The following is a 22,913-nucleotide window of genomic DNA, read 5'->3' on the forward strand; positions in this document are numbered from 1 at the left end:
CTTTATCTAGATGGCAACTCACCTCCTCATAGAAGGTTAATAGATTGGTTTGGCAAGAACGATTCTTCATGAATCCATGCTGATTACTGCTAATGATACCGTTCTCATTACTAAAATCCTGTATATAGTCCCTTATCATCCCCTCCAAGAGTTTACATACTATTGATGTTAGGCTAACTGGTCTGTAATTCCCAGGGATGTAACTTGGCCCTTTTATAAATATTGGTGCTACATTGGCTTTTCTCCAATCAGCTGGTATTCCATTCCATTCCAGTCAGTAGACTGTCAGTAAAATGGTCTGGCAATTACTTTACTGAGTTCCCTAAGTACCCTCGGATGCAAGCCATCTGGTCCCGGTGATTTATTAATGTTAAGTTTTTCAAGTCTAATTTTAATAGTGTCCTCTGTTAACCATGGTGGTGCTTCCTGTAAGGTGTTCTGAGGATAAACACTGCAGTTTTGGTTACTGAAGCTCCACAATTCACTCGTGAAGGCTGAGAAGAAGAATAAATTCAATACCTTCGCCATCTCCCCATCCTTTGTAACCAGATGTCCTTCCTCATTCTTTATGGGTCCAATATGGTCTATCCTCCCTTTTTTACTGTTTTTATACTTAGAGAATTTCTTGGTATTTTTTTTGCTCTCCTCCGCTGTGTCTTTTGTGTTAAATCTTAGCCACCCTAATTGCATCCTTACATATCCTGTTGCATTCTTTGTAAAGTCTGAATGCTGATGATGATCCCTCAGCCTTGTATTTTTTGAAGGCCTTCTCCTTTGCTTTTATATGCATTTTTACATTGGAGTTTAGCCATCCAGGACTTTTGTTCTCTATTTTAAATTTATTACCCAATGGGATACATTGGCTAATGCCCTTATTTAATATGCTCTTAAAGCAAACCCATCTCTCCTCCATGTTCTTTGTTCCTAATATTTTATCCCAATTTATGCCTTTTAGCAAGGTTTGTAGTTTAGGGAAGTTGGCTCTTTTGAAATTCAGTGTCTTTGTGTTCCCTTCATGTTTCCTATTTGTGTGATTTATACTGAAACTAATTGACCTGTGATCGCTGTTACCTAAATTGCCCCGTATTTCCACATTCGTGATCAGGTCTGTATTGTTGGTAATCAGTAGATCCAGTAATGTTTTATTTCTAGTTGGTGCGTCTACCATCTGACCCATAAAATTGTCCTGCAAGACATTTAGGAACTGGCGAGCCTTAGATGAATGCGCGGTTCCCTCCGCCCAGTCTATATCTGGATAATTAAAATCCCCCATTATGATAACACTTCCCATCCTTGCTGCTAATCCAATTTGTGATAGGAGATCCGTCTCCACTTCCTCCCTCAGGTTAGGGGGCCTATAGCATACTCCCAGTATTATTTTCCCCTTAGCTTCATCCCTTTGGAGCTCTACCCATAAGGATTCCACCTCCTCTCTAGCTTCCTTAGGGGCGTCATCTCTCACATTCACTTGTACATTATTCTTGATATATAGTCATACCCCTCCCCCTTTTTTACCCTCTCTATCCCTGTGATATAGGGAATTCCCTTGAATGGTTGCCAGCCAATCATGAGAGCTGTTGAACCAGGTCTCTGAAATTCCCACAAAATCCAAATCCTCCTCGTACAACAGTATCTCTAGTTCACCCATCTTGTCCGCCAGGCTCCTGACATTGGTGAACATGCCACATAGTTTAGACCGGTCGCATATTGTCCTCGTATTGGGTGTTTATCCTCTTATTGGGTGATTGCAACTAGGACTTGTTACTATACTTACCTCGGGTTTATGTGCTTTAGTCAACCTACCACTAATGCCCCCAATACTACCCTCTGGAATATGTTCCGCACTGACTTTTTCTACCTCTGGACCCTCCCCCCCATCGCCTAGTTTAAAAACCCCTCTAACTTTTTGTCCACCTTCACTCCCTGCAGATCTACACCCTCCTCATTTAGGTGCAGTCCGTCCTTTCTATAGTAGTGGTGACCAACTGAGAAGTCAGCCCAGTCCTCCAGGAACCCAAACCCCATGCATTGGGCTTCATGTCCTCTATGTGTACCGCCAACCAAGTGGTTAGGGAGCACATGCACCTTTTAACCCCCCGGGGTACCTACTGTAACCTACCAATATACAGAACAAAACACAACACCTTCAAAGTAGTCTGTCCCATACCGGCTTCAGGCCTTACGGTAATGGACTCCAATGGCAGTCTCACCCAGCACCGTCCTATCCATTCTCTATCTATATTCCTCTATATATATATACCGTATTTATCGGCGTATAACACGCCCTGGCATATAACACGCACCCCAAGTTTAGGAGGGAATTTTAAGGAAAAAAACTTTTAGGAGGAAAGTTTAAGGAAAAAACTTACATTTAAATGCCCATCAATGCAGCCTCATCAGTGTTCATCTGTAGTGTTGTCCCTGATTGCAGCCTTGTCCCCCATTGCAGCATTGTCCCCCATTGCAGCCTTGTCCCCATTGCAGCCTTGTCCCCATTGCAGCCTTGTCCCCATTGCAGCCTTGTCCCCATTGCAGCCTTGCTAGTGTCCATCTGTAGTCTGTGCATCTGGGCAGCTTTTCTCAGCGGCTTTGAAAACGGCACCGCCGTTCTCGGCCGCTTTCGGCCATTATCGGTGGCTCTCGGCCGCTTTCGGCCATTTTCGGCGGCTCTCGGACGCTCTCGGACGCACTCGGCTTTCGGTGGCTCCCGCGGGACTGCGAGAGGCGCCGAGAATGGCCGAAAGCAGCCGAAAGCCGTCGAGAATGGCCGAGAGCCGCCGAGAATTGCCTAAAGCTGCCGAGAGCCGCCGAGAATGGCCGAAGACGGGCGAGAGCCGCCGAGAATGGCCGAAAGCGGCCGAGAACGGCGGCGCCATTTTCAAAGCCGCCGAGAAAAGCTAAAAGCCGCTGAGAGCGGCCGAAAAGCTTACAATCGGCGGGGGATCGGCGTATAACACACACCCATGATTTCCCCCTGATTTTCAGGGGAAAAAAGTGCGTGTTATACACCGATAAATACGGTATTTATAGTATATATACACAACAGGTAAAATAAGTATTGAACTTGTCACCATTTTTCAGCATAGAAATATATTTCTAAAGGGGTGTTGACATGAAATTTCCCCCACATGCCGGTAACAACCCATGCAATCCACACATACAAAGACACCAAAACAAATACGTTCAGAAGTTAAGTTATGTGTAATAAAATGGAAGGATACAAGGTAAAAGCCTTATAGAACACAGTAACGTGCATTGCATAATAACATGCGTGTTTCTGCACCACACATTAGTGAACTCAGCATTACTTGCTGGTATATTTAAACATATACACAGTGATCTGGACCTGGTTCTTGGGAAGATAGACATCACTGGAATGGAAGCACCACACACACGGGCTGTGATCAATCCACAGAACAAATCCATTTTAGCGAACGCAGCTTCTCCGATATCTATTTGGTACAAAAATTCTCCGGAGACTCGTCCATTGCTAACAGCCTGCCAACTAGACGGCAGTGTCCTGGAGCTAGAGCTTCATATATGAAGACCTGTCACTGCTCATCTGCTGCAATACCAGAACGGAGCTGACACACAACACTAAATAGGTCCCAACCGTATGTGTGCCATGGGGCAACTGCATCCGCCATGCCATGGAATACACGCTTCTTATCCGACTTCCCCGGAGCAGACTTTATTATCATATCTTATTCTTGAAGGAGCTTTTGGTTCCCAAAATGAAAACATTTAAAGAGTAACTCCACTTTTGCTAAAAAAATAAGTCCCCTCCCCCTCAGAGTAATCTCTGTACATTGCAGGGATTGTAACAAACTTTGTTGCAGATTCCTACTTTTTGTTATTGTGTCCATATTCAGAGCGAATGTGAATGGGAGTGACTTTATAATTATCAATCAGCTGCTGCACCTGCCGGGCTCGAATGAGGAAAGTGGTAGGGTCTGCATCTCCTTAGATGTGATTTCCCTTTGCGAGTATCTCACAAAAAATGACATTTGTGTTGCAGGGGATGCCCAAAATCTGACTTGTATCTTAGTGCAGACTGCTGGGAATGTCAGTGAGCCAATCACACAAGCAGGAAATGACATTTCTGCAACAACTCCTCACTACTTGTTTTATCCCTCATTTTTGCCAGCAAAGGTGCTGCATTGCACAGGGTTGTGGGGCGGCTACGGCAAATCTCCATTTTACTTGAATGTGTAGAATTCGGTGGGCTCACCACTCGCTACAAAAGTGGGGTGAACTTTACTGCCGGCACGAAGCAAAGCATCACCGCTGCGGCATGTAAACTCCCCAGGGCTGCCACTTTTTCTTCAAATCAAACCCAAAAACTTCAAACCAGAACTTTTTTTTGTTATTTTTTAGCATACACTATAGCAGGGGTCTCCAAACCTTCTAAACAAAGGGCTGGTTTACTGTCCTTCAGATTTTAGGGAGGCCGGACTTTGGCCATTGGGAGTAAAAAAGGTCCCAACATCATTGAGAGAAAAATAATGCCTCATTATTTGTCTCAGTGTGAGGAATAGTGCCCCATTATTTGTCTCAGTGGGAGGAATAGTGTCCCATCATTGGTGTCATTGGGGGGAGGAATAGTGCCCCATCATTGGTGTCATTGGGGGGAGGAATAGTGCCCCATCATTGGTATCAGTGGGAGGAATAGTGCCCCATCATTGGTGTCAGTGGGAGGAATAGTGTCCCATCATTGGTGTCAGTGGGAGGAATAGTGTCCCATCATTGGTATCAGTGGGAGGAATAATGCCCCATCATTGGTATCAGTGGGAGGAATAGTGCCCCATCATTGGTATCATTGAGGGGAGGAATAGTGCCCCATCATTGGTATCAGTGGGAGGAATAGTGCCCCATCATTGGTGTCAGTTGGAGGAATAGTGCCCCATCATTGGTGTCAGTGGGAGGAATAATGCCCCATCATTGGTATCAGTGGGAGGAATAGTGCCCCATCATTGGTATCAGTGGGAGGAATTGTGCCCCATCATTGGTGTCAGTGGGAGGAATAGTGCCCCATCATTGGTGTCAGTGGGAGGAATAGTGCCCCATCATTGGTGTCAGTGGGAGAAATTGTGCCCCATCATTGGTGCCAGTGGGAGAAATAGTGCTCCATCATTGGTTTCAGTAGGAGGTATAGTGCCCCATCATTGGTGTCATTGGAAGGAATAGTGCCCCATCATTGGTGTTAGTGGAATAGTGACCCATCACTGGTGTCAGTGGGAGAAATAGTTCCCCATCACTGTTGTTAGTGGGAGGAATAGTGCCCCATCATTGGTGTCAGTGGGAGGAATAGTGCCCCATCATTGGTGTCAGTGGGAGGAATAGTGCCCCGTCATTGGTGTCAGTGGGAGGAATAGTGCCCCATCATTGGTAATAGTGGGAGGAATTGTGCCCCATTGTTGGAATCACTTGGAGAAACTGTCCCCTATTACTGACGTCATTGGGCCCCATTATTGGTGTCATTGGAAGTAATTGTTCCCCATCGTGTAATTGGGGGAATTGTGCCCCATCATTGGTATCCTTGGTGTCATTGGGCCCCATTATTGGTGTCATTGGGACAAATTGTGCCCCATCATTGGTATCATGGGGGGAATAGTGCCCCATCTTTGGTGTAATTGGGAGGAATGGTGTCCGTTCATTGGTGTGAGTGGGGAGGGGGGATTATGCCCCATTGTTGGTATCAGTGGATGAAACATTCCCCCCCTAGGGCCGCATAAAAGCAAGCAAAGGGCCACCTCTGGCCCCCCGGGTCACAGTTTGGAGACCCCTGCACTATAGGATTGTACCAGACCGCAGACACCTTTGGGCACTCCAAAGAGAATAGTAATGTGGCGTGCATAGTGCCCCCCTCACCCTCCCGTTCTGAGCCACATTCCTGTCTGAATATTGTGTCGGACTGAAACTCCGGACTGTCCGGGTGAATCCTGGACACGTGGCAACCCTAAAACACCCCCGTCCGCTGCCTATTGCAGCTTAAGGCTTAATGTACACGGGACGCTGAGGCAACCTCCTCCAGAACTATTTTTTTGACAGCTTGAAACCAGCGTTTAAAAACGCCCGTTTAGCCGCGTTTGCATGCCGTGCTTAGGGGCTTTTTTTACCGCGTTTGCGTCTAGGAGCGTTTATTTAAGATAACATCATAGGACCCTCCCAAAGCCCAAAAACAGTATTATTTAACTATTTCAGTGAGGAAATGCTCCTGACATTGCTGTTGATGAGGCTGGAAAGACATCCGAAATGGCGTGTGAGGACCAGAATCTTTAACCCTAACCCTAATCCTAACCCTCTAGGGGAAAACCCTAACCATAACCCTCTAACCCTAACGGGAAACCATAACCCTTACCACAACCCTAAACTTGCTCTTCAAGGGGAAAACCCTAACCATAACCCTCTAACCCTAATGGAAAACCCTAACCCTAACGGGAAACCATAACCCTAAACTTCTTCTTCAAGGGGAAAACCCTAACCATAACCCCCTAACCCTAATGGGAAACCCTAACCAGAGACCCTAACCCTAACGAGGAACCATAACCCTTACCACAACCCTAAACTTGTTCTTCAAGGGGAAAACCCTAACCATAACCCCCTAACCCTAATAGGAAACCCTTACCCTAACCAGAAACCCTAACCCTAAACTTGTTCTTCAAGGGGAAAACCCTAACCATAACCCCCTAACCCTAATAGGAAACCCTTACCCTAACCAGAAACCCTAACCCTAAACTTGTTCTTCAAGGGGAAAACCCTAATCCTAACCATAACCCCCTAACCCTAATGGGAAACCCTAACGGGAAACCATAACCCTTACCACAACCCTAAACTTGTTCTTCAAGGGGAAAACCCTAACCATAACCCCCTAACCCTAATGGGAAACCCTAACCGGAAACCCTAACAGGAAACCATAACCCTAAACTTGTTCTTCAAGGGGAAAACCCTAACCCCCTAACCCTAATGGGAAACCCTAACCAGAAACCCTAACCCTATCGGGAAACCATAACCCCAAACTTGTTCTTCAAGGGGAAAACCCTAACCCTAATCATTGTCGAAGCCATCTAGAATTTAACACGAGGGAAAAATGCAATTAAAAAAGCCAGATATTACATTTCATGCAACTATGTTTGATCAAGTCGGGGGCGAAGCTCAATGGTGAGGTCATCTGGTTGAAATCTAACAACATATTAGGTCAAATTCCAATTATACTTTGGCTAACAGCAATGCTAGTGGTGTATTGGATTGGATCACGGGCTCATTAGGGGTATTTAAATGGTCTATGAAGCACTGTTACAAGTTTTTAAAATATTTTTTTTTGTGGTTTTTCATCATTTGCTATAATTTTTAAGTTTTGTAACGTAAAAAAACTAGGGCACCTTTTAAAAACGCTTCTAAACGAAAACGCGGCTAAATGTCGGTACCGCGTTTAGCGGCGTTTGGCGTCTGAAACGTCGGAAACTTTGGCGTCTGAACTCATTTTTTTGCCTTCAAAGAGAAGCCTCTAAACGCAACTGCCTAAAAACGACATTAAAGGAACCTGCGTACACATAAGATAACATTGGATGAGTTCAGGGGGCAGCTGAAAAAAGCAGCCAAATGCCTCTGAACGTCCGTTTACCAGCCGCAGTGTCCATGAGGCCTAAGAGGGCAGTAGAAAAGCAGCGAAAATTGCGCATTGCTAATCAACAAAACGCATTTTTGCTGTTCCTTAAACAGAAAGTCTAAACGAGGCTTAAAAAAAAAAAAAAAAAAAAAAAAAAAAAAAGCTTACAATATAGAAGCAACATTTGTACATTTAATGTGGATGATGATGAAATACTTTGCTGCAAAACACGAAGGACAAGAGCCGGATGTAGCGCCATTCATTTACACCGCCTTCCCTCCACATATCTCATGAACAATGCGCTCGGGGGAGGAAGTATTTCCAACATTCGTATGGAATGAACGTTTTAGATTGTTTCATTCTTGTCTTCCCCTGATTGTTTTTCACATTTTCCTTGGCGCAGTTTCTTTGAAATTTATGGACAGAGATTTTTGCACGGACGTCATTTCTGTAGTAACACAGAAGTTCTAAGAAAAAGACGCGCTAAAAGCTTTTCTGCCGCGGCTATCTCTATAAATGTACATTACCGGGGGGAAAGGCGGCATTGGAATTGTTACAGAGTGGAGGACACGCATACAAAGAACATTTGCTGCACTCTGTGTAATAATCCACCTCAGAGATGTTCAAATATAGTCATTAAGGCCACATGACTCGGGGATGGGGACAGGTATCCGCTATGTGAACTAAACATGGTTTTGACTATTTTAAGAAAGAAAACGTGAAAAAAATGGTTCCTAGAGGTCCCAGGACCAGGTTACCTAGGTGGGTCACCTCAACGTCATGACCCCTGAGTTAACAGGAAATTCATGACAAACATTCTCCCTTAGGGATAAATCCCAGATTGTAATGCCGCTGGGAACGCTGTTTCAAGTGCAGGGCTATGTTATGTATATATAAAATTACAGAAGGCAACAACATAGTGCTCTCTGTTTTCATAAGCTTAACAGAAAATTACATAGAAAAACGATCTCATTCATAGGCACTGTCCTCAGTGCATGTAGTAAAGTGCTAAAATACACTGTGATCATACACTAGGCACGGGTGACGTCATCGGCAAAAAGTTCCTCCCTCCTGTACATGCTATGTCCAGGGCGGGACTTCGTCAGCGGGGACGTCACCCGCAGCTATTGTCAGAAATCATGAAATCAGGCCGAGACAGAAGTACAGTTAAATCACACTTGTTTAACCTTAAAAGTAAAAAGAACAAACATAGTCAAAACATAGCCAAAGTTCAGTAACCGGAACGGATAGTCAGCCAAGCCAGAAGTCAGGAATCAATGTAGTGGAACAGCAAGCAGGATCTGGAGCCAGAAGGGATGTCAGCAAAGCAAGTCTTGAAAAGGAACGCAGGAAATAGTTTCTGTGATGTGACAAAGACAAAGGCAGAGAACCTCTGGACTGTACAGCTTAAATAGGCAGTACTGACGAGCAGGATATCATCAACAGCTGAGTAACTGTGGATAGATAGGAGCTGGCAATTAGCCGACAGCTGAGCGGCCAGCTCAGAGAAGGAAAGGCTGAGCCCAGCCCTGACAGCTATTTAGTGTATGGTGTATGATCACTGTGTATTTTACATTTTTCTACATGCACTGAGGACAGTGCCTACGAATGTGAGTGTTTTTTAATGTAATTTTCTATTAAACATATGAAAATGGAGAGCACTATTATGTTGCCTTCTTTAATTTCATATAAACATGACAGAACCTCACACTTGAAGCAGCGTTTCCATTACAATCTCAGATTTATCCCTGAGGGGGAATGCTTGTCATGACTTTCCTAACTCAGGGGTCATGACGTTGAGGCGAGCGACCGGTTTGCTCCTTGGCGGTGGGACCCAGCACATTTGCCACATTGATGTTATATATGTTGCGCTCTTTTTTCACCGGATATATAAACTTATTGACATTCCATCAGAGTTTGGGACTATTTCTGATTTCATATACATTTTATTGAATTTTATGGTATCTCAATATTTGATTGCGCTACACTCTTTCTTTTTGTATATTGGTCATAGAGGTATTGTGAAAATTGCCTACAGCGTTCAGCTTGCATCTATACTGGTCTAATTCAGAATTGTGGTTGCGCTGATTGGTTTCCTTTAATACTTTAATGCAGGGGTCTTCAAACTATGACCCTCCAGTTGTTCAAGAACTACAATTCCCATCAAGCCTAGTCATGTCTGTGAATGTCAGAGTTCTTCAATGCCTTGTGGGATGTATAGTTTCTGCAACAGCTGGAGAGCCTTAGTTTGAAGACCCCTGGTTTAATGGATGGGTGGGTGCCTGTAAGTAGGGGGTGCAACTGGTTGAAGAGAAGGGCTGACGTGCGGTAAAGAAGAGGGAGCACTTACTAATGCCCCTTGCACACGAGCGGAATTTCCATCGGAAAAATCTTGGATGGTTTTTTCGACGGAATTCCGCTCAAGCTTGGCTTCCATACACACGGGTCACACAAAAGTTCTCTGAACTTTCGACCGTCAAGAACGCGGTGACGTACAACACTACAACAAGCGAGAAAATTAAGTTCAATGCTTCCGAGCATGCACCGAATTGTCTCCGAGCATGCGTAGGAATTTTGCGCGTTGGAATTGGTACAGACGATCGGAATTTCCGAACGGAACTTTTTCCAATCGAAAAATAGAGAACCTGCTCTCAATCTTTTGCTGGCGGGAATTCCGCCAGCAAAAGTTCGATGGAGCATACACACGGTCGGAATTTCCGACCAGAAGCTCTCAACGGTCTTTTTCTGGCGGAATTTCCGTTCATGTGTACGGGGCATAAGGGGGATCTTTGTGGGATTGTTGCAGGTAATAGAGAAGAGGCAGATGGGTTAAAGGCAGGATAGGTGCAGCAAGTGGAAACAGGATACTGATATTTAGTTGGTAGCAGGGTATATTGGGCTGTGACTGTGGTTGCCATGGGTGACGGAGAAAGAGACCACTGAGCAGGCAGGTCTCTGGCAGCAGGAATGGGCTGTTGTAATCTGGCTGAGTGTAATAGATCTGACCATGCCTGGAGTAAAGGTTGAACAAAATTCGGCTTACACGCTGCCTGTCTAACCAGAGACTGCACTGCCTTAATACACTCTGATAACACCTGCTGAGAACATGAGGAATAATGCTCAAAGAAAGAAACCGAGTCACCCTCCAATAACCACACCAAAGACTCAACCTGATCAAAACTGAAGGGGGGAGAAAAATGATCACCGCCTCTTGGAATACTGGACAAGGCTAGCTCCGCACACACCTGAATCAGAGGCTGAACATCACCCAAACAGCATACGGCCCTGATCAACCAGGGAATGAGCCAGGCGGATACACTCTAGTAGCCGGTCACTGGTCCACTCCTTCAATATCTGGCGTAGAGTTGCCACCTCAGTCCTTTAAACCCGAACACCTTTGAATTACTCGGGTTCTGAGGCTAATTAATTGCAGATAAGGCACCAAGTGAGTTTAATTACCACCTTAATCAGCCACAGAACCTGTGTAATTTGTGTTCGGGTTTAAAGGGATCAAGTGGCAACCATAATCTGGCGGCGGTATTCACCATCCTCTATCATCAGCAGAGAATAATAAACAACTTCCTCTGGATGCATTTTAGCAAAAAACAGAACCACGATGGTTCCTCTGTGCAGCCCCTTCTGGTCAGGGATGGCCTTGGTATTATGTCAGGAACCGGTGCGACCAGAACTGTATGGCCTGCAACAGAGTGAACCAAACAGTGAAAAATATATTATTTATTATAAGGAAAGTAAATAAAAAAAGTAAACGGACCTCCAATATGACAAACAGTGGTTAACCAGCAACCAACCCCGGTGACACACAATAAATAACTGCCCAAACCAAAAGTATATACAGGAGTAAGATGTAATTGTAATCGTAAACAAGCCAGGGTCATACACGGCAGATCAAGCAGATTGGGCTGGGATTGGGAACAAGACAGGACAGGAAGAGGGTAACAGGACACGGGGGGGGGACAGGCGGAAGGGATCAGGCTGCAGGGCCCAATTAGGTTTGTGATCCAGTGCACATGGGAAGAATTCCTGACATTACTGGGAACCCTGAAGTGAGGAAATAGAAGTAAACACCACCACCGTGAAAGAGGGAGGAGGCTTACCGGATGGTATTGACTTGGCGGGGCGTATACCACCCAAGTCAACAAGGCTTGTTGGGTTCAAACCACCCAATGGGGGACAGCAGGTCCTGGAACTCGGTCAGTCGGTCAACCTTAAACGGTCATTGGATGTTAACTAAAGGCTTCAGGAGTTTCCAGAAACGTGGAAACTTACGATCACATGTTCCACGTTTCTTCATACTCCTGAAGCCTTCAGTTAACATCCAATGACCGTTTAAGGTTGACCGGGTGGTATACGCCCCGCCAAGTCAATACCATCCGGTAAGCCTCCTCCCTCTTTCACGGTGGTGCTGTTTGGTTCTATTTCCTCACTTCAAGGTTCCCAGTAATGTCAGGAATTCTTCCCATGTGCATTGGATCACAAACCTAATTGGACTGCATTTCATTATTCTGCTCAATGTGGACTTTTGGGTGTAGTGCAGTCACTACATTAGCACACTATATAATTTATTCACATTTATTATGATTGGAGTTTGTGCTATTATGTCACTTACATGTTTGTATCACATATAATTCTATGCTATTATGTCACTTATATGTTTATATTACATATAACTTTATCACCTTCCTTTTTTTTTTCCAACCTTAGCGCTGCACTTATTATACTTTACATACTTAGCTTTTTTGTCTACAGCCGTACAGGCTACTGGGTTGCGGAATCACAGCGCAGTATACACTTTTTAATATTCAATAGACATGCACCCCATGACCCTTTGTGGGAAAGGTAGAGGGGTGCACTCAAAATCTGGTGCAGCTGTGCATGGTAGCCAATCAGCTTCTAACTTCATCTCATTCAATTAAAGCGGGGGTCCACCTATCTATCCTTTTTTTTTTTTGAGTTCATTCACAAACTTTTCTTCTCAGCATTACATACTCACATATTGTGTGTAATATGTCCGCCTGTGTCAGATTTTGTCGGAAAGAATAACTTATATTATTCACTGCAGGCGGTTTCCATCTTCATTGTGGGCATTTGAAGCCCACAAGCATTTATTTCCTGGATGTGGTGAATGCTGTGCTCCCAGCATTCACTGCTCGTTCCTGCACATGCTCAGTGGCATCCTGGGAAGTCTGAGACTAGCTCCCAGGAGTCTGGGAGAGGCTAGAAACACGCCTACTCCCACGGGAGGAGAACCAGGAAGTGCAAAGAAGAATAGAAAAATAAAAGGTCATTACGGCGATTTAAATTTTTTTAAATGGCATGTCAGCATCTAGGCAAGGAGGAGAATACATACAGATATTGTTCAAAATTTGGGTGGAACTCCGCTTTAAGCTTTGGCAATATAACCTGGAAGCTGATTGGTCTCTCTGCAGAGCTGCACCAGATTTTGCACTCTCCAGTTTTAGTAAATAAACTCCAGTGTTTCAATAATTGCACTGCTTGTCTGGTCTATAGGAATAGAGGGGGGGGGGGCAGTACTTTGGATGCCACATGCACCACTAAGTCTCTCTAAGTGTACGGGGGGAACTATGTAAAATCCTATGGACTGTGCCAGGTTGTTCTGAGAGAAGGTAGAGCTATCCCCTGGAACCTTTACTTGAATCTATGGCTATTATATGTTTCAAAGTGAGTTAAGAAGAAAAGTGATTGTTCTACTAGTCCTTGGGCCACCCACAACCAGACAGACCCAGATAAGCCACCGAAGTGGCTATCCCAGCTATGAGGGGGACTAGGCCTTGTCTTCATGCTACCAATGGGCTGTTGCTTCCTCATTGTCCGGTCAGCAGGCTGGGGGAGAAGGGGTGACTAAGTAATACAGCAGAGTACCATTGCCATGGGAGATGGGTTCTGAAAATTGCATTGGTAGGGTGCAGCTATAGGAGTAAATTGGACATATATTTATGCTGAAATATCTTGTTTGATCCCTAAAGCCTACTTTTTTTTTTTTGAGGCGACAGCACACATATCCATCCTTGCTCTCCTGACCTGTTTTTTCCCTGTCACAGGTGGACCGGACAGAAGTCATCAAAAGCAATCTGAATCCTGTCTTCTCCAAGGTCTTCACTGTGGATTACTACTTTGAGGAGGTGCAGAAGCTGCGGTTTGAGGTGTACGACATCCATGGACATTGCAGTATTGGATCAAGGGATGATGACTTCCTGGGTGGTGTGGAGATGACTCTGGGACAGGTAAAAACTCATAGATGATTCATGATATGATAGTGGATAGTTGAAGTGATGCTAAATTCTCTGCAACTCTCCAGGTTATGGGTTTTGAAAGGAATGTCACCTATGATGTTCTGAGGTGCGAAATAACAGCATGCTTTTACCATATACATCTATCCAGGTGTATCTCACCACCAGGGCTGGACTGGGACAAAAATTTGGCCCTGGACTTCACCCAGACTGGCCCACTTTGACAGGTCTCTCCCATGCCGGCTTGCCACCCAAGCCCCCCCCCCCCCCCCACTAGCTATTAGCCGTTCTACATTATTTCTCTTATAGGCAGTATCAGTGGGGAAGCTAGACATTATTTCACCTGGGGCAAAGAATCAGTTTGGCGCCCCCCCCCCCCAATGGAACAAGATTAGGCAGGAAAGTGAGGCCGCCCTCCTTCCAGATCGTATGATGAGCTTCTAAGTGTTGACTCCTGAGCATCATGTCTGTATTCAGGCGCGCTGCATAACTAGCCAGGGAGAGGAGGTGAGCACTGCGGGGGGGGGGACAGAGGACTGGAGAGAGGCAGCGGTCCACTGTCACTGAAATCGGCCCACTGAGCCATCGGCCCACCGGGAAACTCCCTGTAGTCCCAATGGCCAGTACATGCCTGCTCACCACTTCCGTATGCGCTCGGTGGAAGACATCATTATGACGAAACGTACGTCGGAGCGGAGCTACAGGAAGTGATGTTATTTTGCATAAGGCACTTTTTTTATTATAAAGGACATTCAAAAAAGCAATTTAAATAATGCTAATTATGTCACATAATTGCACTTTAATTTTAATGTAATTGCATTTTAATCTCATTGTAACTGCACTTTGATGAGTGATGAAATGTGGGTATTGCACTTTTTTTTATGTTTAAGATAAAAGCAAACTATTGGAACACCTACTGTATTGTATGCAGTAGCTATAGAGTTTTTTATTTAGCATTGGTGAATTTGGTATAAATAGCTGGATAACAGCAACAGCAAGACAGTTGGTCACACCTAATTCTCCAGAAATCTAACCCCCTTCGGCTACCGAGCTAGTGTTGGATTTGACATTAATCCACATGCTGATGGTGGCAACCAGTGTTCTGGATACTACAAGGCCACCAGAGTTCAGGGCAGTTTGCAGAGTGGCAGTTGGTGCTCTGTGCTGGAACACTGCCCATGCTGGATCCCTCAACTCCCACCATGTACACTTCATGGTCCCCACCATGTCTGCCGTCTCCAACGACTCCCATACCATGTCTCCAATCTCCAACAACTCCCATACCACGTCTAAAGTCTCCAACAACTCCCATACCATGTTTCCAATCTCCAACAACTCCCATACCACGTCTAAAGTCTCCAACAACTCCCATACCATGTTTCCAGTCTCCAACAAATCTCATACCATGTCTGCAGTCTCCAACAACTCCAATACCATGTCTTCAGTCTCCAACAACTCCCATATCATGTTTCAGTCTCCAATAACTCCCATACCATGCCTCCAGTCTCCAACAACTCCCATACCATGTCTCCAGTCTCCAACAACTCCCATAAAATGTCTCCAGTCTCCAACAACTCCCATACCATGCCTCCAGTCTCCAACAACTCCCATAAAATGTCTCCAGTTTCCAACAACTCCCATACCATGTCTCCAGTCTCCAACAACTCCCATACAATGTCCACAGTCTCCAACAACTCCCCGTGAGCGCCCCGAGACCGTGTGCAATGCACATGGTTTTACAGTGTTCTAGTTTGGGGTTCAGAGGGTTAAAGCAGGTGGTGAGGCAATGCCTCCCTAATGCCTGTCAAATGCTCTCTGAACGCCACTCGCTCTTCAGAGACCAAAACAAAAGTGAATGAGCTCTCTCAGGTTTTTAATGCTGTCACCCTCTTTATTTGCTCTGGTGATGATTGTTTCTGATATAAAAAGTGATGGGAACAGGGTATGTAGGGAAACCAACCTGAAAAGCAATACATATATAAAAAAAGTTTAGGCTTTGGATACCCCGGCATTAAGAAAGGTGCCTTCTTTTGGTGATGTGATATTGCCATTTAGTCTGGAGCTAGATACTTTTCCCTATACAGACCTCCTCAACCCTCAGCAAACATTAAAAGTCCATAAAGGCCTATTTACATTGCTGTAGCTCATAATATCCCTTGGATAAGTGTATACTAAGTTCCATAAATACAAGTGCTTTCAGCTTTCTTGGAAATGACAAATGTGTATTGTGTTGCCAATGTACTTTTTTCAAGCAGTTATACCCCGGCACACCTCTGAGCACTCGGATATCTTCTGAGTGCATCGGCTCTTATGAATATGAGTGTTTTTTAAACCGCAGTCCTATTCCCATCCACTTATTTCCGCTCTCTTCATTTACGTCAAGCTCAGTCTTTTATTATCTCTGTAGTCCATAAGCCGTGGCTCTTGTCTGACAATGACTGCACAGAGTTCACCTGCTCTTCCATTGTGCAAATACCTTTACTGATGCATCACTTCCCGATTAGTGCCCACATACTCAAAGCTGTAGCTATGGAGGGAAAGGTTTGATTCAAGGACAATATAATGTACAAAAAATTCCAAATGCTTAAAAGCTTTAGTGAAAAAATGGTGCTCAGTGCTTTATGGTGGGCCAGATTACTGCACGACCAAAGCCCCCCCATTCATAAAGTTGACGACCATAAAAGGCTCCAGACTGCCGCCCTGCTGGCCAGTGTGTTTTGGGTGGAATCTCAATGTTGTCCCTGCTGCAACGTTTGTGCATTTTTGTTGTTGGAATAACGTGCTTACAGTGAAGCTCGAGGCTGGGCATCATCCCTATCCTACTTTTTACCCCACTCCCGTGACGCACCCCCTGCCACCTTAAAAAAATGTGCATGCATACCTTTTGTTGTGAAGATGTGGCATTGTTCTCTGCTTACTGAAGGTTTTTTTGCATTCAGGCATCGAATGTAAAAAACCTTCAGCCTTTAGAAACCACTTTAAATGAACCTTCTGGCCTCAGGAAACCCTTGCTCATAATTACTTAGTAGCCGTACCCCACCATAGTGCAGAGGCAGCCAGGCACACTGCAACCGTTCATTCACTCCAGATCATTGATCAGTCTAGGGGTTTGTATTTTTCTCTCTTTGTTGCTTAAAGGAACTTGGGGGGGGGGGGGGGATCATGGGATCATCTAGGGTGGTGTCGGATACTCCAAAATGCTGAGACACAACTTGTGAAAGGACCATTCTATCAACATCCGCAGAACAGTTTATATGAGATATTTAGTAGATCAGAAGCAGCAAGACTGGAACAGACTTCAGGCTCACGACTGGGGACCATGTAGAAACTTGTAGAACAGATCGATTAGTCTGGAACAGTCTGTAGGCTCACAACTGGGGACCATAAAGCAGTTAGTAGAACAAATAGGGCGCTCTACTCACAAAATCCTGGAACAAGATCTGTCCATAGGTGCAGCCTCTTGTAAGTAGCTCAGCATCCAGTTCTTGGGGCTCCAGAGGCAGGCAGCCCCTCTTCTGACACCTCACTGATCCTTCCCTTTCGGGGGGGGGGGGGGGGAAGGGGGGAAGAGACTCCAAACCACCAACCTCCCCAGGGATTGGCTGGGCATTGCTCAATATTCAGGCTACTCATTTAAATGCTCCCACCCTTAACTCTAGAAACGTCTTCTAGAAGCAGGGGGAAGCAATCAAACTCCCAGTCAGTGCAGCCTTGAGAATTAAACAATCACTACCCCTCTGGCTACAGCAGGAGCCAAAAACTAAAATTACAGAGCAACCTAACTAGGAGGATACCATCATCTCACAGTACATTAGCATGATGGTTAGTGGGAAGAATGTTCCTTACATTGGTGATCAGTGAGAAGAATGTTCCTTACATTGGTGATCAGTGGGAAGAATGTTCCTTACATTGGTGATCAGTGGGAAGAATGTTCCTTACATTGGTGATCAGTGGGAAGAATGTTCCTTACATTGGTGATCAGTGGGAAGAATGTTCCTTACATTGGTGATCAGTGAGAAGAATGTCCCTTACATTGGTGATCAGTGGGAAGAATGTTCCTTACATTGGTGATCAGTGAGAAGAATGTTCCTTACATTGGTGATCAGTGAGAAGAATGTTCCTTACATTGGTGATCAGTGAGAAGAATGTTCCTTACATTGGTGATCAGTGAGAAGAATGTTCCTTACATTGGTGATCAGTGGGAAGAATGTTCCTTACATTGGTGATCAGTGGGAAGAATGTTCCTTTCCTTACATTGGTGATCAGTGAGAAGAATGTTCCTTACATTGGTGATCAGTGGGAAGAATGTTCCTTACATTGGTGATCAGTGGGAAGAATGTTCCTTACATTGGTGATCAGTGGGAAGAATGTTCCTTACATTGGTGATCAGTGAGAAGAATGTTCCTTACATTGGTGATCAGTGGGAAGAATGTTCCTTACATTGGTGATCAGTGAGAAGAACGTTCCTTACATTGGTGATCAGTGAGAAGAATGTCCCTTACATTGGTGATCAGTGGGAAGAACGTTCCTTACATTGGTGATCAGTGGGAAGAATGTTCCTTACATTGGTGATCAGTGGGAAGAATGTTCCTTACATTGGTGATCAGTGAGAAGAATGTTCCTTACATTGGTGATCAGTGAGAAGAATGTTCCTTTCCTTACATTGGTGATCAGTGAGAAGAATGTTCCTTACATTGGTGATCAGTGGGAAGAATGTTCCTTACATTGGTGATCAGTGGGAAGAATGTTCCTTACATTGGTGATCAGTGAGAAGAACGTTCCTTACATTGGTGATCAGTGAGAAGAATGTCCCTTACATTGGTGATCAGTGGGAAGAACGTTCCTTACATTGGTGATCAGTGGGAAGAATGTTCCTTACATTGGTGATCAGTGAGAAGAATGTTCCTTACATTGGTGATCAGTGAGAAGAATGTCCCCTACATTGGTGATCAGTGGGAAGAATGTTCCTTACATTGGTGATCAGTGAGAAGAATGTTCCTTACATTGGTGATCAGTGGGAAGAATGTTCCTTACATTGGTGATCAGTGGGAAGAATGTTCCTTACATTGGTGATCAGTGGGAAGAATGTTCCTTACATTGGTGATCAGTGGGAAGAATGTTCCTTACATTGGTGATCAGTGAAAAGAATGTTCCTTACATTGGTGATCAGTGGGAAGAATGTCCCTTACATTGGTGATCAGTGAGAAGAATGTTCCTTACATTGGTGATCAGTGAGAAGAATGTCCCTTACATTGGTGATCAGTGAGAAGAATGTTCCTTACATTGGTGATCAGTGAGAAGAATGTCCCTTACATTGGTGATCAGTGAGAAGAATGTCCCTTACATTGGTGATCAGTGAGAAGAATGTCCCTTACATTGGTGATCAGTGAGAAGAATGTTCCTTACATTGGTGATCAGTGGGAAGAATGTTCCTTACATTGGTGATCAGTGAGAAGAATGTTCCTTACATTGGTGATCAGTGAGAAGAATGTCCCTTACATTGGTGATCAGTGAGAAGAATGTTCCTTACATTGGTGATCAGTGAGAAGAATGTTCCTTACATTGGTGATCAGTGGGAAGAATGTTCCTTACATTGGTGATCAGTGAGAAGAATGTTCCTTACATTGGTGATCAGTGAGAAGAATGTTCCTTACATTGGTGATCAGTGGGAAGAATGTTCCTTACATTGGTGATCAGTGAGAAGAATGTTCCTTACATTGGTGATCAGTGAGAAGAATGTCCCTTACATTGGTGATCAGTGAGAAGAATGTTCCTTACATTGGTGATCAGTGAGAAGAATGTTCCTTACATTGGTGATCAGTGAGAAGAATGTTCCTTACATTGGTGATCAGTGAGAAGAATGTTCCTTACATTGGTGATCAGTGAGAAGAATGTTCCTTACATTGGTGATCAGTGAGAAGAATGTTCCTTACATTGGTGATCAGTGAGAAGAATGTCCCTTACATTGGTGATCAGTGAGAAGAATGTTCCTTACATTGGTGATCAGTGGGAAGATTGTTCCTTACATTGGTGATCAGTGAGAAGAATGTTCCTTACATTGGTGATCAGTGAGAAGAATGTTCCTTACATTGGTGATCAGTGAGAAGAATGTTCCTTACATTGGTGATCAGTGAGAAGAATGTTCCTTACATTGGTGGTCAGTGGGAAGACTCCCCTCTTACAGATAACTAAAAAGATCAATGGTGTCAGTGTGAACTCATCTGAGAGGCAGAAATAGATTGCTCAAGGAACAACTAGCAATCTCTGGAGGAATTCTAGGCTTCCACTGTACCTTGGTGAAAAAGGCTGCCTTAGAGGATGCTTTTTGCAGGAAATATATGTATAAAATATGTATATTCTTCCTTTATAAGTATGAGATTTTTCATAGAAACATGCTCATAGGTAGTTGCTGTTGGGAATGCCTGGATGAAAGAAAGCACTTGAAATCTACTGTATAGTATTCTGCCAAGCAAACTCAATGTATCTTTAAGGACTATATGAAGGTTTTCTATTCATTGACATAGGGACTGTAGATCTAAACCAGAAAATAGTTTCTGGCGAGGTAATCAGGTTTACAGTGTAAAGTCTTGTGGACAATGCTGCATTCCCATTCCCTTTGTGCAACCAAGATTTTTCAAGGTGACCAGAAATGGACTCATTCAGTTCCCAAGTTTTTTTTAAAGAACTTGTAATAAGAAGTAACATATACTTGCATAATTGTAAGTAACCATATTGTTATATACAGTGCCTTGAAAAAGTTTACATACCCCTTGAAATTTCCCACATTTTGTCACGTTACAACCAAAAACGTGAATGTATTTTATTGGGATTTTATGTGATAGACCAGTGATGGTGAACCTTGGCACCCCAGATGTTTTGGAACTACATTTCCCATGATGCTCATCTACACTGCAGAGTACATGAGTATCATGGGAAATGTAGTTCCAAAACATCTGGGGTGCCGAGGTTCACCATCACTGTGATAGACCAACACAAAGTGTCACATAATTGTGAAGTGGAAGGAAAATGATAAATGATACAAATAAATATGTGAAAAGTGTGTGTGTGTGTGTGGGGGGGGGGCATTTGTATGGCGCCCCCCGGAGTCAATACTTTGTAGAACCCCCTTTCTCTACAAGTCTTTTTGAGGATGTCTCTACCAGCTTTGCACATCTAGAGAGGACATTTCTGCCCATTCTTCTTTGTAAAATATCTCAAGTTCTGTCAGATTGGATGGAGAGCGTCTGTGATCAGCAATTTTCAAGTCTTGCCACAGATTCTCAATGTGATTTAGGTCTGGACTGTGACTGGGCCATTCTAACACATGAATATGCTTTGATCTAAACCATTCCATTGTAGCTCTGGCTGGATGTTTCGGGTCGTTGTCCTGCTGGAAGGTGAACCTCCGCCCCAGTCTCAAGTCTTTTGTAGACTCTAACAGGTTTTCTTCTAAGATTGTCCTGTATTTGTCTCCATCCATCTTCCCATCAACTCTGACCAGCTTCCCTGTCACTGCTGAAGAAAAGCATCCCCACCACATGATGCTGCCACCACCATGTTTCACGGTGGGGATGGTGTGTTCAGGGTGATGTGCAGTGTTAGTTTTCCCCACACATAACGTTTTGCTTTTAGGCCATAAAGTTGAATTTTGGTCTCCTCTGACCAGATCACCTTCTTCCACATGTTTGCTGTGTCCTCCACATGGCTTCTCACAAACTACAAACAGGACTTCTTATGACTTTCTTTCTCCAATGTCTTTCTTCTTGTCACTCTTCCATAAAGGGCAGATTTGTGGAGAACACGACTAATAGTTGTCCTGTGGACAGATTCTCCCACCTGAGCTGTGGATCTCTGCAGCTCCTCCAGAGTTACCATGGACCTCTTGGCTCTTCTCTGATGAATGCTCTCCTTGCCCGGCCGGTCAGTTTAGGTGGACGGCCATGTCTTGGTAGGTTTGCAGTTGTGCCATACTCTTTCCATTTTCCGATGATGGATTGAACAGAGCTCCGTGAGATGTTCAAAGCTTGGGAGATTTTATTATAACCTAACCCTGCTTTATACTTGTCCACAACTTTATCCCTGACCTGTCTGGTGTGTTCCTTGGCCTTCATGATGCTGTTTGTTCACTAAGGTTCTCTAACAAACCTCTGAGGGCTTCACAGAACAGTTGTATTTATACTGAGATTAAATGATACACAGGTGGACTCTATTTACTAATTAGGTGCCTTCTGAAGGCAATTGGTTCCACTAGATTTTAGTTAGGGGTATCAGAGTAAAGGGGGCGCCATACAAATGCCCCCCCCCCACACTTTTCACATATTTATTTGTATCATTTATCATTTTCCTTCCACTTCACAATTATGTGACACTTTGTGTTGGTCTATCACATAAAATCTCAGTAAAATAAATTTACGTTTTTGGTTGTAACATGACAAAATGTGGAAAATGTCAAGGGGTATGAATACTTTTTCAAGGTACTGTGTGTATGTATGTGTATATATATATATATATATATATATATATATATATATGTGTGTGTGTATTATTGAAAAAAATGTTTCTCTTTGATATGCATTAATGGTGTGAAGGTGTGACCTTCCCAGAATTCTATGTCTGATTTCACGGAGAATTTTTCCATTGGTTGTCCAGCACTGATTGGTGGGGACTGACCAGCTTAGACCCTTCTAAACGGGTATTAGGGTTAATTTACTAAAGGCAAATAGACTGTTCAAGGGAAGTTGCACTTTGCAAGGGAATTTGCCCCAGAGCTTAATAAATGAGGTGAGGTTCTACTGACTCCCATCATCCAATCACATGCAGGCAAAAATATTTTTCTTTTATTTTACTTGCACGTAATTAGGGTATTCTTTTCCGGATGAAACCTCACCACAGTCACTAAGCTCTTGGGCAAGTTCCCTTGCAAAGTGAACAGCCTTTAGTAAATCAGCTCCATTGAGTAAGAACTCTGGAGCTGCTAAACTTCTTTATGTTACGGGTGAAGCTCCATTCTACTCCTAGAAAGCTCAAAGACCTTG

General features: G+C 44.1%; 1 protein-coding gene across 1 annotated transcript in view; it reads left to right on the plus strand.

The window, feature by feature from the left end:
- CPNE7 (copine 7) overlaps positions 1–22,913 on the plus strand; it is a 142,497-nt gene that overhangs the window by 38,158 nt on the left and 81,426 nt on the right. Inside the window, exon 3 of the mRNA XM_073603910.1 lies at positions 13,690–13,872. Within this exon, the coding sequence (XP_073460011.1) occupies positions 13,690–13,872 (183 nt within the window). The remainder of the gene's footprint in view (positions 1–13,689; positions 13,873–22,913) is intronic.

Source organism: Aquarana catesbeiana, linkage group LG11 (assembly GCF_042186555.1).
Source record: "Aquarana catesbeiana isolate 2022-GZ linkage group LG11, ASM4218655v1, whole genome shotgun sequence".
Taxonomy (NCBI): domain Eukaryota; kingdom Metazoa; phylum Chordata; class Amphibia; order Anura; family Ranidae; genus Aquarana; species Aquarana catesbeiana.